Source organism: Plasmodium knowlesi, assembly GCF_000006355.2.
Source record: "Plasmodium knowlesi strain H genome assembly, chromosome: 4".
In the NCBI taxonomy this organism is placed as follows: Eukaryota; Apicomplexa; class Aconoidasida; order Haemosporida; family Plasmodiidae; genus Plasmodium; species Plasmodium knowlesi.
In genome coordinates, this window is record NC_011905.2 from 828,268 (window position 1) to 845,199 (window position 16,932).

Consider the following 16,932-nt stretch of genomic DNA (forward strand, 5'->3'; position numbering starts at 1 on the left):
ACATAAAGGAAATAACCCTTTCCCATTTTCATAAAATGCTTCTTGTGTTGAAGGAATTACATGAATGGGAAGAACTCCTCCTTCATCAATTATCACTTCTGCTTACACGTCTACCTATAACGGTAAAGTTGTCCTGCTTCATTCGCTAAAGAGAGAAAAGCAGAAAAAAAGAATTGCAATGTCCCTACCGATGTACCAAACGGGACTTAGCACAGCGAAAATGTACTATTATACTGGAGATGTGTTAAGGGATGAATCTTCACATGTGCCCATCAAGTGAGACACTTATAGACTGCAGTCCTCATACTGCAACAAATCCCATTTCCCCCTTCCTCCACTTCATATTACCTCATGAAAGGAGCTTTCCATTTTGGACGGTCGCCGCAGCTTGGTCTACACGGAACATAAAAGAATGTTTAACGGTAAAAATGTGCAATGGAACGCCAAAAATAAAAAGGGACAGAAAATCTTCACTTCCGGGGATTAGCCTACCTGCGATGGGGTGAGCACCCCTTTTCTAAGCGCCCCCCCCTTGATATTTCCATTGGGAGTTTTCGTGTCTTCCTTCATGCAACCCTCCTGCGCACCCCTGTGAGTTTCTGCCCGCACTTCCTTCGCGCTCTTGTCCCCATTGCTCCTAGCGCATTCCCTCTGGTCCAATATATTCTGCAGCATCCCCTCATGTTCCACCACAACCTTATCGTCCAGGGTATCCACTTGTTTAAGCATGTTCTTTATGCTTGGGAATTGTTCCCTTATCTTTCTGTTCCCACTTAGGTAGAGAACCCTCAACGCGTGCATGTCCTTTAATGAGGTGAACTCCTCTATGCTGTCTAGTCGGTTAACTCGGAGATCCAGGGTTACCAAGTTTTGCAGCGCCCCCAGTGGTGCCAAATTCCTGCAAAGTGGTTAGACGTAATACGGTGTGCAGTATGCATGTACTCCTGTCCATTCGATGAGATTGTTCCGCCTCCTCCGGCTCAGTGCACCATCCCATCATCTCATCTGCGCCTAACCTGATCAAGTTGTTGGACAAACTTAGGCGCCTTAGCTGGGGGGGAAATGCCTCTGGGCATATCTTGGACACTTTGTTGTTGGACAAATTTAAATCGAGCAGATTCTCCAAGTGGGACAGACTGCTCACTGAGTGGATATTATTTCCCTCCAAGTTTAGGTTCCTCAGGTTCCCCAAGTTGCTGCACTTCCTCAGAAAGTCCGTTCTGCACAGCATGCAGGAGCTAATGCCCAATTCCTGCACGAGGTGGGGGGGTAGATGGGGAAGAGGAATAATGGTCACCCCCTCGTCTATGAATGTAGGAAACATGGTGGGAGTTTGTCTCCGTGGACAGCAGTCCAGGTGAACATTCCCCCGTGTGCCTTCTACTCCGTCTTCACATCACTCCACCTGAACTGTAATGCAGACCCCCTACCTCCAGTGATTTCAAGGAGTTCAGTACACTTTTCCCATCCGCACCCATGAAAGACTCTTCGCTGATGTGCTTGTTGTTGTTTAGGAGTAGAACCTGCAGGGAGGTGAGTGGCACATATGAAGAAAAGTAGGGTGGAAAAATACCTCGGTGGAGGAGGTTGCCACAATCAGAAAAATTTCCTCCCGCCTAATCGGCCGTCCTACTTGATCCCTACCTTGAGACCGTCGAGCGGACCTACGTTGGTGATGCTGCTGAGGAAGTTGTTAGACAAATCAAGGCGCTCTAAATTAGCAAAGTTCTCATTGCTGATGCGGAACATGATGCTCCGAATCTTCAAGTTTTTAATTTCAAGAACTCTCAAGGAGGTGTAGGGAGGGAACATGTTGTACAGATCATGAAAAACATTGAGGGTATATATATTTTTAAAAAATGCATCTACATGATCTGTCCTCTCTATGTACATGTCATTTAAGATGATCAAATTCCTGAACGTGTGGATTATGTAGAGTTCTAAGTTGGGAAAGTTTATTTTGTTGTTGTAAATGTTTATGGACCTTAGAGACTTCTTCTTCTTCATCAGAACCAAGTGAGTAATGTCTTCTATGAAGTTGTCGTGTACGTTCAGTTCAACGAGCTGTGCATTCTGCATTAATGGTATGGTCGCCAACTTGTTGTGTGCGCACCTCAATACCTTCAACTTCTTGAGACAGTTCACCATGTCGATATTTGTAAGGTTGTTCCTGTCCAAAATGAGGATTTCAATTCCTAAGTTGCTTGTTAGGAAGTTGATGACTCTTAATCTGTTGTTCCGTAAGTTCAGCTTACGTAAGCACGTCGGCAATTTCAGGTCCTCCACACTGTCCATTCCGTTGCTGGAGAGGTTTAATTCTTTCAAGTTTGGAAGAACGGAGAAATCGGAGATGGGAAGAGAGGTGTACAGATCTGACAGATTCACTACTTCCAATTTCTCCAGGTAATCGCTGCACTTGGGCCCTTTCGTCAACATGGCGTGCCTGGCACTACTCGGGGCTGCACACGGAGGAGAGCGGTGGAAGGTGAGAGAATGAACTAATGACCTGCTGGGTGGAGGAACTCCCATTGCGGTAAATCGTGAAAGTACACCATCCAGTCCACGAGTACATCCGACTAACACGGTCCGGTCATTAGCCGACCCTCCCGAAAGTCTTACCATCATCCCACGGGATCTGAACCGAGCAGTGCGCTTCCAAATCTAACTCCACACCCAACGTCACGTCTACCCCGTTCAGCAATACGATGCGAGGGAAAATCCGGTGAATACACTCCTGGTGCGAGGGCTTCACATAAAGGGAGTTACCAACAAGTGACAGCGACTCTACCTCCTTATGGTTCCCACTGAACATTACAATTTCCACGTAATCACAAATACAGTTGAAGGATATATCCAAGTGCATTAACTTCCTGAATTTATTGCATATCGGAGCAAGGGTTGTTATGGAGTTAAAGGAAAGGTCGAGGTGCACTAAAGAATCAATGTCCTCTTCCTCACAATGGAAAAGCACACTCAAGTCGCTGATATTGTTATTGACCAGACATAATTTCTTCAAGTTCCTAAAAATGTCCTGCACAACTCGCAACTTCAGCTTGTGTATGTGGAAGCTGCTAAGGTGTAGGGCCTCCGTTTCGGCATGCGCTCTACTGTCTTCCTCTTCTCGTGTATATGTTGCTGCGGTACTGTCCGTATTGGGGGAAATTTCACATGCAGATGATTCCCTAACGAGGCGGATAAGGTCCAACCTCTTCTTCTCCAATATATTAACATGCTCAGGTAAAGTAACTTCCAACTTCTCTCTGAAATGTTTGACACTCAAGGGAAGCAGGTGCTTCAAGTTATATTTAGCCAAAAGAATCGACACACATTTCTTAATCTCACAAATGACTTTACTTAACTTTATAAAATATTTCGTAACATAAAAAAAGTTAATTAATTTGAAAGTTAAAAGGTACTCGTAAAAATCTTTTTTAAGTTTTCCTCTTGCATGTGATCCATTTGGAGTATCCACGGTATCTTGTACTTTCACACAATTCAGGAAGTCCATGTTGATGTTCTTTTCTTTCTGTTTCCCTTTTCCTTCTGTATCTACTCCGATGAGGGAGTTTCCCTTGCTCACCCCTGCGCCCCCACTCACCAGACTTACGTTGACTATGAATTTCAAATTGGTGTGTCTCGGCTTCGTGTAATATATTTTAAATTTAGACTCCTCGTTCTTTTCATTGTCCCCCCGACCTCCGGACATGGTGTAGGCTGTCGCCTCTTTGTGTTCATTCGGGAAGAAGTAACTCTCCACCACGTATATGCGCACTGGAGGAAAGTCGAACTTTTTGCTCCGCACAATTTTCTTCTTCACGTTCACCTCAGTTGCGTGGGAACACGCATTGGGAGAGTCTTCCACAGTTGTCGAGCCTGTTGCAGTTTCTGCCCCCCTGCTTCTGAGGTAAATCGGGTGCACCAGGTCGTCCTGATCCTCCGCGAGGAACGTCCTGTGGGGTGGGACAGAGGGCGGCCATGTACAGCACCTACATTTGGCAGCCCAGTTGCAGCGTAACGACAAGTTCGCCCCATCATACACACCTACCTGATGGCCGTCTTCAACACATGGCTCAAGCTGAGGCACGAGCAAACGAAGTTTCTGTCAAAAAACTTCCTCCTCTCCGGGTCCTCCACTAAAATTTCTTTTTCGTCAAAATCAAAGTGGTCGTTAATTTTACAGCTGAGGTTGGGTGATTGGCGGTGTTCACAGTGGGGCGAGGTAACACTAACGACGCGTTCCGTGTTCTCCTCATTTTGTGTCACTCTACATCCGATCCCTCTTTATATTATTACTAATTATACGGGTGCAGGAAGAGCAAATTTTTCTCATAAACCACGCTGTTCAGGTGGTCTTCGCTACGGAAGGGGAAAAAAAAAAAAAAAAAAAAAAAAAACGAATGAGAGGAAAGAGAGAAATCAATAATGTGAACACTCCGGAAGGTATTCGTCAGTTCTCGTCACCTCAACTTACATTAACGCGTCCAGACATCCATGGTTGAGCTTCTTCACTTTTACAATGCTCTCAATTTTTATATCCTCAACAAAGTAGCTCCTTAGCAACTTTGCGTTGAAGTTTCGCCTGAGTAAGTCTTCTACTTCGCAGTACCTGCGCAGGGGAGACCCGAATACGATGTCTCCTTATGCTGCATCCACATGAATCGTGCTTCTCCCTTCTACACTATCAAATCAATAACTGAAAAGATGCACATATTAATCTGTACACAGAGGTGATACAACTACTCCTGAATACTCACTCTGCTTGCTGCTTCGTCACGACTTGGAAGAAAATGTTAAAATAGGAATTCATCGACGTGGAGACATATTTTTTCTGCAGGTCCCGTTCTTCCTTCAGCCTCCGCATGATGTAGTTAAACCTGCCGGGGGGGGGAGGAAGGGGAAATCTCCCATTAGTGAGGCTCCCATATGGAGGGAATTCCAAAGCGCGGCGTTCCTACTACACATCCTGCACTTCACCATCTTCACGGGTCTCACCTGCAGTTATACGCGCTCAGCAAAAATGATACCTCCCGCTTTATCTCTGCTATTCGTTCGTTTTCCCCGTTGGTATTCTTTTCAGAAAAAAAAAAAAAAAGGAAAAAGTACTCACAAGTGCCCATTTGAAACATAAAATTTTGCCTGAACCGTTCAGGCAATTCTGTCCAAATTGTACACATAAAATAGGGACATAAGAAAAGACCCACAACAGGGTACGTCTAAAATTAATAGTAGTCAATTACAGCATCCACAGCGGACCCCTCCATGTTGAAGTAAAGATGAATGGGCCATAGAACTTCATTCAAGTAAAATAAATTTTTGTTATTAATGAACAGGAGATGTTGTTTTTCCTTTATATATTTTTCTTCGATAAAGTTCATTTTGAAATCGGAGATGCTTTTGAGTGTTTCCATGTCCCGTGCGGTTAACTTCCTGTCCTGGCTGCTTATGACTTGGTGGTCTAATATCTGGTAGAAATGCATGTGGAAGGGGGGGTGCATTAGCAAGTAGAAGCACAGAGAAGAGCAATCTTACAGAATATACACTTCTTTTCCGTCTATGTCATAACAACGGAAGAATAACCACGTGTAGCGCTTTCACACCATTTCCCTCCTACCAGTAAATTTGGAAAATTGGTGCAGAAGTAGTGCTTGTAGAGTAGGCTTCCCACCAGAGTGTTATTTTCTGTGGGAGGAGTGTAATGTACAGTGGAGTACAGAGTAGATTGTGCATCTTGAATTACACAGATTAGATGTTGTTATCAAGCCATGGTCATCGTACGACCTCCCTATCCGCGTGCACCATTACTGTAGTAGATCGAACTGAGGTACAGCTCCTTAATGTTTGGCAGCAGGCGAAGCGCCTGGATGTCTTCAAAGCGTTCGAGCCTTCCAAGGTGGTGGTGGTTAGAAAATTAGTGGATAGTTGACAGGGAACGGATGGGCGTAAGTGTGGGTAGGGGGCAATGTAAGTCGCCTCCCTAAGCAAGGCGGGATAGGCAAACCTATTCCCGCTGACATTTAGGTGTTCCAAGTTTGCATTATTCCGCAGAGGATCCAGGGTTCGAATCCGGTTGTTGGCCAAATTGATGTGTACAAAAGAAGTGGTGCACCAGAAGAAGTCGATACTCTCTAGTGCATTGTCGCTCAGATCGATGTAGTGTAACTGTTTGTTCTTTCCCAAATCTATGGCGCTCTCCGTCAGTTGATTGCTGAATAGGTTCAGTTTCTCCAGTTTCTTCAGCTTCCCCAACCCTGTGATGAACAGGGGGTGGTGAAAGGCGAACTGTGAAGGTGGAAAAACAATTGCAAGACGGAACAGGGAGAAATGCCTTTCCCCATTTGCTGTTTCGCCTGCACGCCTAACGAATGGGCAAACACAATTTCCCCCCCCTCTCACTTCACCCTCTAAGTAACCGCGGTGGATACATACAGAGAAAGTGCAGTAGCGACAAAAAAAAAAGGTATCTTGTTCTTTCTGTCGTCTCCCCTCTTTACCTAGGACGCTCTTGATCTTATTGATTTGCAAAAATAAGACCCTCAGATTTGAGCATTCGAACAAAGGGGTTACATCAGAGATGTTATTTTTTACCAAGTACAATTCCTTTATGTTAACAAAGTACTGGATTATTTTCAAATTGATGGACTTCTCCATGCAAATTTCCAGCGCTTCTATCTCCTCGTTTGTCTTGAACTCCACATTGTTCGAGCATTTTATCAACTTTATGTATTCCCTGTGGGGAAGGTGGATCGATGGAAAAGCTGTCCACTGTTGCCACTTATGTCTGTGGCAGAAGAGGTGGTGCAAAATTTTGCGCTATTTTTTTTTTTCTTTTTTTTTCTCCCCCTCCCGTGCATGTCACGGCATTATGTACTCCTCCTCTTCCTTTGGGACATCCATGATGTAGGATCAACCCTTCCAGGGGGTAGCGTGAATGGAAAAGCGGAACTGCGTTAGATGAAGCACAATGACGAAGATGTGCGTGCTTCCAGAAGGGTCATGATATTACTACTACCACTATTACTACTATAAATTCGCAGCTGCGCTTATGGACGCCTGTTTTTTTTTATTTTTTTCCACCATTCTAGATAAACATTTCTGGCGGTACTTTTTATTTTGCCCCTCTGGTCGGGCACGGCAGTCGTTCGGATTTCTAGCCGATTGGCTTCTCCTTTCCGAGCTCCTTCCCGAGGTGTTATTCTTCACTTTGCCCGCGCTGAAACGTGCGGTATACTTCTTCCCGAAGGAGGGGTGATTTAACTTAGAAGCATGCAGCACTTATGTGTGTCCTAATGGCAGGACTTAAATGGTTCCTTTTTTTTTTTCCCCCCTCTCACATGTGTCCTCGCAGACCAGATTCTCTGCGTTATTGCACCTCCTACACAGGAAAACTCCTCTCCGTGTGCACGGCAGGACAGCGCAGTTGAGAAAAAAGGGCCCCCATAGGAAATGCCGCACTCCATTAAGTGCACAGATGGATGCGCAAACTGTATAACTGTATATATGTGCATATATATGAGGATATGTATGTGCGTTCCCCCCTAGCCGCATTTTCTCTGCACTCGTTTTATTCGCTTTTTTTTTTTTTTTTTTTTTTTTTTTTTTTGCAATTACTTTGTTTGCTTTGCTTTGCTTATTTATTTTTTATTTTATTATATATTTTTTTCACCATCACGCCAGCTTTGCACTCATGCCAGTGCTTCCCTAGGCGAGGGAACCACATTGCGCCCACGCAGCTGGGAATGGAAAAGTTGCTCCCCCACATCATTTGCCTCAACTGCGTGCGACTGAGCGAAGAAGGACAGGGCAAACAAAGAATAAAAGAAGATGCCTTCACGAGGATCTTCACATTTCCAAGGTTCATACATACAAGCCTGCGTAAGCGGAGTGCAGAATATGATTACCTGAGTCATGACAGAAAGTGGAAAGAGTACGAAGAGGTTTATTCAGAATGGGGAAAGGGCGGAGGAGGTGAAGCGCGCCAAGGGGGATGACCATCTTCCCAGTGGGGAGGATGACCAGTTCAGTGATGGGTGTGAGAAGTTTGATGAGATAAAAGCCGCCGCTTTACGTGAAGGGGACGACCCCTCGACGCAAGCCCACCAAACAGATGGTACGAAGAAGAGCCCAGAGAAGGCAAAAGCAGTACTCAATGAAGATATAAAGAAGTGCATAGAAAAAAGAATACCAAATGTTAGTAGAAACTTACAAGTGGATCTTTACGTAGCTATTCCCTCCTCCATTATAAACAACAGAAGCGACGTAATAAAGTCTTATTTGACAAGCTACTTGGCAAGAATATTCACTGTTTTTTCAGTCTCCAAGGTGTATATATATGACGACCAAATGATGAACGATCGATTTGAGCGGCGTGAGCAGCAGTTGAACAGTGGAAACTCCACCCATGGTACTAGTCATCGGCAGACGACGCACGAAGGGGATAAGAGCTACCACAACGGTAGGGTTGGCAGTATGCACCTAGGAAAGAGACCAAGTAGTCATTCATCTTCGCAGGAAGGAGAAGGAGACAAATCAAACCCAGAATATTCCTACCTGTGTCAGTACCTACACTACAACTTACAATATTTGGAGACACCCCAATATTTGAGGAAGCACCTTTTCCCTATAACGCACTTTTTAAAGCACTCAGGAATAATGAATCCTGTGGATGCTCCCCATCACTTGAGAAGCGACGAGTGGCTTCCATTTCGCGAAGGGGTTGTAGTAAAGAAAAAGTCAAATGGAGTTATTGTGGATGTTGGTCTGTTTGCCCCTGCACATATAGAAAATGTAAATCATGTAGATATTGGGACGAGAGTTACCGTCCTGTTTCATCCAAACTCGTTTGTCCTATTCCAGAGGAGAAATGCAAATGTTTTATTTTCAGGAAAATTAATCAACCCCAGTACTCCAAAATTGTACAATTTATATTGGGGATACTCTGTCGAGCTGCTAAAACGGCTGAGCGATGTTTTTGACATCGACGTAGATTACATCGTGGGCACCTCCGAGCGGGGGCACTCCATGGGCGACGCGACGGACGCAATCAGAGGAGTCAGGTTGGCTGCGCTGAAACGCGATAGTGATTGCGTGTATGTTCACGCGTCGAAACGCAAGCAGCCTTGCTAGCTTCGACCAGCTCGCCCCTCATGGAGCACCCCATTTTTTTTTCACCCCGTCGCAGGTCCATCCTCATTGTGTTCGGAAATAAGCAGGGGCTTGAAGATCTGCTCATCAAGGAGCGCGAAGAGCGGAAAAAAAAAAGTTACGCCATGGAGAAGAGGAACAAAGTTTTGAGCAAAATGTTGAAGAAATTCCACCTATTCGTTAACACGTGCCCTCACCAGACCTCCAGGACAATACGGACAGAAGAGGCCATTGCGATAACGCTGTCGCTCTTTCATAACATTCTCGTGTAGCTGGTGGTTAGCTGACAATTTCGGAAATGGCTAGCTCGAAAAAAAAAAAAAAAAAAAAAAAAAAAAATATGGCACATTTGTATGACCCCTCGCTGGCGCACACAGTGCGTGGAGGAGGCCTCAAATTTGAAAGTACCGATCAACATCTATGTTGAATTCCTTCATCTTGTAAATTGCCCTGGCGCGAGCCCTGTCCTGGATCGCTTTCTTGTTCACCTTCTCGTAGAGGATACTCTTGCAGAGTACCTTCCACAGGTTTTTGATTTGCTTCGTTTTATCATTTAGTAAAAATTCGTCCTGCATTTGTTTTTGTGTTACGTACAGATTTTTAAACTGTGGCATATGTTTTTTTTTAATTATAATTTTGTCAGCATCCGTTGGTATATTTGGCCTTTTACGAAATTTATTAAAAAAGTACGAGTTGTTATAGACAATTTTGTATGGGATGATTCCCCGTAAATGTTTAAGGACATACTTCAGTTTGACATTACAGATACACACGTCTTCGTCCTTCAGCTCGATGATGTTGCTCGCCTTCAGGTGTGCAAACAGCTTCGTTCTGAGTACGTGCTGTTTATCTTTCCTGCTGTAAATGTAGTCGAAGTTTTCTTCCTCCCCGAGGGGGCACGCTTCTTCCACGCGATTGGCATTGCTATTACCAGTGTTGTTACCACTGCTCGCAATGTTCGTGCTGCTTTCTAGCTCAGTTTCTCCCCTCCTACTCATCGCCGCTTCTGTTCGCCTCCTCAGCTGAAACTCCGCATATAGAGGCACCTTCACTTTGCTGTATTCATCGAACTCGTAGCTTAGCGGCTTCTCCGCATCGCTAATGTAGTAGTGTTTATTTTCCAAACACTCCCTCCTCACTAGGTTGTAAAAGTTTTCCTTCAAGTACACATTTTCTCCCTTGAACAGCCCAACGGGGGCATTCGGATAAATCACCTGGTTCTTCTTCAACATAGATCTTAATATATAGTAACTGGATTTCAGAAAATCTGTTTTCTCCGTCGGTATCATATTGCTTACATATAGATTGTACAAATACTCATCATCTAATTTGTCCAGTGCTTGTTCAAAGTCATTATATCTTTTTCTGTTAATTTGGTAGGCAAGTCGTCGGAAGTGGTTCCTGACAACGTTGCACTGGCTGTCTCCCTTAATGATGGCATTGCTGCTATTTCCTCGGCTTCTCTGACCACTTCGCTGAGAATTTCCCCCACCGGTGTACCTCAGTTTATGGCGCGCACTCACGTCACGCACGATGCCGTATCGGTTAATACATATGTATAAGTTGTAATGGTCTAGGCTATACAAAAATTTATATACATTACTGTTTATGAATACCTTTATATATTTCCCCTCGAGTGAAGATGTCTTTACTGGGTTCGCCATCTTATCATAAGTGATTTCTCCGTAGTCTCGCACCTCACACCCCATGATGGCACTGTTGCCATCAGCTCGTAATTTGCTGTTGGCTATACGCAACTCCTTGATCTGATTTATCAGCAAATTCCGCTTCCCCCCAGAGCTGTATATTTTAGCAAGGGAGTTCAATATTTCGTTGTTCTCTTCTTCCCGCTCGAAGTCGTACAGGGTGGGTTCCTTGCCCACCTTGGTTCGCTTACCTCCTATTCCTGATTTTTTTTCTTCTGGATGGACGGTCTCTGGAGGGCAATTCCCCTGCGCCGGCGTCTCCAGGTAGGCAATCCGAACCACCCGTTTGCTCTTCTTGTCAACTATGAAGAACTTGTTGTCCCTCTCGATATACATCTTCCCCCCGTGGTCGTCGCTCAAAATTTTAAATTTCGAGTTAGCCAAGTTATCTCTCACTGATGAAATGCCTTTTTCCCCTGGGATGGGTTCACCTGACGATAACCTATTTCTCCTTAGGGTTGCCGAACAACCCTCCTTATGTTTCTCTCCACTGTGTAGACCATCTATTAGAACTCTTCCCCCCCCGACATGGGCGCTGCACTGGGGGCTGCTTATATTTGTGTTCTTCTGAGAAGCTTCCGCTCCGAACACATTCGTTGCCACGGGGTCTACCTCTCTTTCGCTGTCTTGGCGATACGGGGAGTCGCTCCCACGTTCTGAACCACTTACATTACCATGTTCGCCTTCGCTGCTGCTGCCTTCGCTGCTCTTTTCACTTCCTCTGCCGCGCCTGCGCATGAAGAGCGAGTGCGCAAAGCTGCCCAGGGCACAGGCCCTGCGCTGCGTCCTGAACGTTTTTATCTCTTCGGGGTTCTTCGGAAGGGGCAGCAAAATATGGAAGGCCTTATCTTCGTGCGCAACAGAACTGTCATATTTAGAGAAATTAACAAAATTAAAATAGTAAACGTTAAAGCAAAAGAAGAAGGACACCCATTTGTTGAAACTGGTAGAGTAGCACTCAGAGAAGATGTTGAATTGTGCTGTTTCATCTTTCAGCACTTTTCTGGAGCCTCTAGCACTATTTGCGTTGTCCCCTTGCTTGAATGTATTCGCGTAATTGTTCAGCCCGCTTTGAAGGAATTCCTCTCTTTCGATAAGTATGACATCGTCATTGCGGCTACCCTGTACATCTCCATCAGCGCAGCTGGCCACGTTATCTTCGTCATTACTCCCCTCATTGACTGAGTTCACGAACTGACGATAAAAAATACTTCTGCTAAAATCAGAGTGGTATTCCCCGCTGCACTTTTTCAAGATCCACTTATCCTGTCCACCATCAATTTCGCTTTTTAAATTTGGCAACGTTATACAAATGCGACTGGGAATGTTTAAGCATCTACAAAGACAAATGAATATTAAATTGATCAGAATATTATTTCCCCTTCTCCTTTGTATACACCTGAGCAAGCGAAACAGGATGGAACCACGAGGGTTGCTTGTGACGTGCTGATCTCCAGACACCCAAGATTTTCCATCGAGGACAAGTTCAAATGTGCTCTTTATAAACATGAACAAGTATATCGGATCCTTGTAAAGCTTACTGTCCTTCCCCTTTTGGTAATTCACATACACAGAGTATATTAGGGCTTGCGCAAATTTGTTATTGCATGTTTCGTTTAAGAATTTCAGGTGGGCTACCCAACATAGCATGTGTGTGATTAGTTTATTTTCTTCAATTTTTTTTTTTATGTTCTTCGTTCTCAGTTCCATAAAGTTCCAAATTTTTTCGTTGGATAGTTCGTTCTCCGGCTCCTCTGTATCCTCCAGGTTCTTCTTTTTCTTTCGGTGTGCTTTTTCCTCCTCACAGGGAGTCTTCTCTTTGCCGTTGCTTTTCCTTTGGGGAGTTCCTCCTTTAGGCGCAGTCACCTCCTGGATGAGCTGCACATCCGAGTCGGAGGACCCCTCGCTACTTGCCCCACTTGCAGCGCTCTCATTGCTGCTCGCTCCTTCTAGGATGATAAAATCTTCTTGGTTCACCGCTAACAATTCGCTGTCCAGAAGGTTCTCGCTCTGGCGATCCTCATCGTTGGACACATGTCCCCTTTGCAGGATCTCCAGTTCCTCCTCGCCGAACAATTCCCTGTCAATTTCGTTAAGATCAATTTGCGGTGATCTCTTTGCCACTTTTCCGGTTCTCTCCATTTCCGGTGAAGCGGTTAATAGGTTGAGCGGTGAGTTTCTGACACGGCGATGTGCCGATGCGGCCCACTGGCCTCTTCACCGCTGCGTTGATTGGCAAAGCATGAAGGTGTCGCAGAGTCCCTGCGCGTCTCTTTGTCTTTAAGCTATGCTCACTTGGTCACTTCACAATGAAGGCGTTGCGATAAATTGGGTCCTGAACTTCTCAAGGAGAGGGACCCTTCGGGGGGGGGTTCCTCCTCCAGCTTGACATTTACGTGCGAAAAAAAAAAAAAAAAAAAAAAATCCTGCGCTATGGTACGCTGTTCTATGCTATTCCAGCCTACACTATGAATATGTCATCCAATCCGAAGTTCACACAACAATGTGATGTTACAATGAATCCGTTTTAACAAAAAAAAAAAAAAAAGAGAAAGCGCCAACAGTTGGGAAACGTTAAAAAAGAAGAAAAAAGGCTTACTTAAAAAAATGCAAAAAATAAAAAATAAAAGAACAAAATTATTAATAAATGTATGGCAAAGTACAAAATCAACTACACTACGCACGATATGCAAATTCTTGCAGGGTGGAAGGAAGAAAAAGGGGGACACATGAGAGAAACAGGAGGAGGGAGCGAAATGCTGCACGATGTACCAAGCTGAGGTGCACCGTGCTCCGATGATGAATACACACGTACACACATGGAGGAGTGTTGGAGAGGAAATACAAGTACAATCTATCACACTTATTCAAATCATGTAGGCATATGCTATGTAGGTGAGGACTAACACAAGCAACGATCCATCGTGGAGAGGAAATGGGACTAACACACGGCGAGCTATGCATATGTATAAATGGACGATTGAAGCTACATTCTCCAGAGTTACTCCTTTTTTTTTTTTTTTTTTTCTTTAATGGCGAAAAGGAGGAGACCCTGCTATTAAATCGGACTTGGTCTTGGACGTTTTTTTTTTTTTTGCCCCTCCTTCTACACCGCACATGTTGATATGTGCACACTCTGAAAGTGGAAATCAAAATGGACAGGAAAAAAAAAAAAAAAAAAAAAAAAAAAGAAGGAAAAGGAAAAGGAAAAGGAAAAGGAAAAGGAAAAGGAAAAGGAAAAGGAAAAGGAAAAGGAAAAGAAAAAGAAAAAAAAAAGAAAAAGAAAAAGAAGGAAAATATATATTCACTTGAAACGGCGGCAACAGAGGGCAGACGCAGGTCCTCCCCCAGTGTAGAAAATAAAGATGCAAAACACCCGCGCAGTTCATACAGTGCAGTTCATGCAGCAGCGCAGTGACAAGAAGGCACTGAGGAACAGAACGATTGCAAACTGATGGAGCAAAAAATAGAGGGGTATATATTCTTCCTTTCCTGTGGCTTAATCCTGCAGACATATTTTTTCAAACCTCCAGTTGATCCTACTCACCCAGGGTACCGTGCGGATGGCTGTTTCTTCTCGATATGAGCAGGGAAAGCAGCCAAAAAAAAAAAAAAAAAAAAAAAAAAAAAAAGTAAAAGCGGAAAATTGGAGAAACGCGATACGTAAAAACCTGAGGAGTCATTAGTCGTCACTGTTCGCCCCTCTTCTTCGCCCTTTCCAAAAGGGTGACACACCGACGCGGTGACTAATTACCTTGAGAACTAATTTTTTTTCAAAGTTACGAAGCAAACTTCGAAGAGCCTATCTTTTACTATTTTCCCATTGATTTTCGTAATTTCGTACAAAACCTGCGTATACCCCTCATCCAGTGGGATGATCAACTTCCCATTCTCCGCCAACAGATCGATTAAAATTTCTGGCAACTCACTTGCAGATGCTCCTACATGAATGGCATCGAACAATCCTAACTGTTCCTTCTCCTGCTCACTCACTTGATATATATTTTTGTGAATAATTTTAAAGTTATCCAAATGCAATAACTCTGGTTTGTCTCTTCTTATGTTTTCGATGGAGAAGTTCGCCACGTCTTTTACCCTCTCGAGTCCTATCACGAAGGAGTCTTTGTTCTCCAGTACCTTCGTCCTCATGGCCATGCACACGGTTATGTAGCCCGACCCGGAGCCTGTTCATGCGGAGCGGAAGGGAAAGAAGAGATGTTGTGGGTGGAGAAGCCACCGGAAGAGAGCGAAATGCGCACACCGTGCAAATCCCACAAGACCAAGTTGCACGCGGTGGGGAATGCATATCTTCTCCTTCAAGGTAGGAGAACATCGAACAAAGAGGATACTCTTTCGTTCGCCCATTCGTCTGTTCGTCTGTTCGTCCATTCGTCTGTTCGTTCATTTTTTATTTGTCCTCCCATCTCTCTTTTTCTCTCACTATTCTGCAAAATTACCCACGTCAATGGCCCGGGATCCCGGCTTCAGTACATCCATTAGGCGTTTCAGAGACAGGGCGTGCATGTGAGGGGAGGATATAGTCACCCCGTGGCTGATGTAGACGGGCATGTCCACATAGGGTTTCTCCTTTATGTACTTCCCCCTGTCCACCTGTGATGGTGTGTACGTGTGTAAATGGCGGGTCATGTGTTCGAGCGTGCACACAGATGAACATCATCTGTGCCGGCCTCTTACGTGCCTTCCACTCCGTATGGGAATGTCCCCGTTGGCACAACTTATTCGAAAAACACGAAAATGCTCGGATGTTCAAATGGATCCCATGGGGTGCTCACTTAGTCCAAGTAAAGAACCCTCTTATTTATTTATTTATTTATTTTATTTTTCTCCCCCTCCAATGGACCCCTCTCACATTTACACGAACCTGTAGCATCGTTTCGTACACGTCGTCATCGTCAATTATGCCTCTGTCCTTAAGACTGTCAATTAAACTCTTGTGGTTCTTTTCTGCAAGGGTGTACATGTTCCTCGTCCGTGTGTTTTTTGTCAACCTTCTTTTCGTGAAATAATTATCTCTGCATAAATTTAACTTCCGGGAGAATAATTTCCTTTCATTACAGAGTGGTTGGCAAAAAAACAATTTTGTCGTTTTTAATTCCGATGTTAGCTTTTTAGATGTATGGATGGATTTACACAAAAGTGTTTTGTAAATCAAAAGGTTCAAGACTGAACAGTGCATTTTTTGTTCGTTTTTGTGTTTGTAATTTTGGAGCTTTTAAAAAAATTTATTTTCTCTTTAGTGTTTACTTTTGGGTGTTATTATTATTTTACCTCATTTTCTTCATTTGCTTAATTTGTGTTTATTTTTTTATGCTTTTTTTTTTCCCCCCTTCCTCCCACACAATTTTTTCTTCACACCGCATTCACGCTGCGCACTCACACTTGGCAATTTTACACGCCCCCGTTTTTTGCGATTTACCTTTTTTTACCAGCTGTGTTTTCGCATGGCTACCCCCTCGACGTAATTTCGTTGCATGCAATGATAAGAAGAGAAAAATAAAATTATTTTCACATGAGTATGCATTGGGCCAATGCGTAGTGTAGGGCCTAGTGCTGGCTTTTGGGGTGAAAAAAGACTTATTTGTGTCACGAGCACAAATGTGAAGATGAGGTAGGCTCATTTGCATATGGGGATGTTAACACCACCGCTTCCGCATGAGCATCATTTCCCCCCCCCCGGCGCGGACTAGCTCCTTGGATCGGCCACATCGCGAAGTGTGACCCGCTATAGGGCGAATAGACAGTGACTATGCAAATGCCTCTTAAATGAGTGTTCGGAAAAGGTTAAACGAACTGGGTTATATCTCAACAAGGCAGAAAGCAGCACTGTATGATGTGCTAATTATTTAAAAAGGGAATTTCCCTTGGGCGAGCATCTCGCCTTGTGCCCAGGTGGAAGTTTTGTTTGAGCACACACGTACGCATACCACGTGAAGGGGCATACACGTATGTGTACGTGCGCGCCTATACATATGCGTGTGTGTTAAGCATATACATTCTACACGTAAAAAGTATTCACGCCGTCTTGAATACCCCGACCCTTTAATGTTAAAAGGGATAACATATT

General features: G+C 44.2%; 4 protein-coding genes across 4 annotated transcripts; 1 reads left to right on the plus strand and 3 right to left on the minus strand.

Moving 5' to 3' along the window:
- Nucleotides 1-85: 85 nt before the first annotated feature.
- Nucleotides 86-6,894, minus strand: PKNH_0419000 (leucine-rich repeat protein; the record flags this gene model as incomplete). The annotated part of the gene is made up of 18 exons (XM_039113875.1): nucleotides 86-145; nucleotides 349-393; nucleotides 493-898; nucleotides 1,017-1,252; nucleotides 1,431-1,523; nucleotides 1,645-2,459; nucleotides 2,620-3,950; nucleotides 4,046-4,180; nucleotides 4,294-4,356; nucleotides 4,472-4,606; nucleotides 4,755-4,874; nucleotides 4,993-5,069; nucleotides 5,238-5,462; nucleotides 5,612-5,679; nucleotides 5,803-5,882; nucleotides 5,999-6,248; nucleotides 6,492-6,727; nucleotides 6,869-6,894. 18 exons carry the CDS (start codon nucleotides 6,892-6,894, stop codon nucleotides 86-88), a joined length of 4,401 nt encoding a protein of 1,466 aa, XP_038969487.1.
- Nucleotides 6,895-7,905: 1,011 nt separating this feature from the next.
- Nucleotides 7,906-9,413, plus strand: PKNH_0419100 (RNA methyltransferase, putative; the record flags this gene model as incomplete). Its single annotated transcript, XM_002260651.1, has 2 exons — nucleotides 7,906-9,053; nucleotides 9,179-9,413. 2 exons carry the CDS (start codon nucleotides 7,906-7,908, stop codon nucleotides 9,411-9,413), a joined length of 1,383 nt encoding a protein of 460 aa, XP_002260687.1.
- Nucleotides 9,414-9,533: 120 nt separating this feature from the next.
- On the minus strand, nucleotides 9,534-12,989 carry PKNH_0419200 (conserved Plasmodium protein, unknown function; the record flags this gene model as incomplete). Its single annotated transcript, XM_002260650.1, has 1 exon — nucleotides 9,534-12,989. The coding sequence occupies one exon, from the start codon at nucleotides 12,987-12,989 to the stop codon at nucleotides 9,534-9,536; it is 3,456 nt and encodes a 1,151-aa protein (XP_002260686.1).
- Nucleotides 12,990-14,609: 1,620 nt separating this feature from the next.
- On the minus strand, nucleotides 14,610-15,828 carry PKNH_0419300 (protein-L-isoaspartate(D-aspartate) O-methyltransferase, putative; the record flags this gene model as incomplete). The annotated part of the gene is made up of 3 exons (XM_002260649.1): nucleotides 14,610-15,031; nucleotides 15,305-15,458; nucleotides 15,730-15,828. The coding sequence occupies 3 exons, from the start codon at nucleotides 15,826-15,828 to the stop codon at nucleotides 14,610-14,612; spliced, it is 675 nt and encodes a 224-aa protein (XP_002260685.1).
- Nucleotides 15,829-16,932: the final 1,104 nt, after the last annotated feature.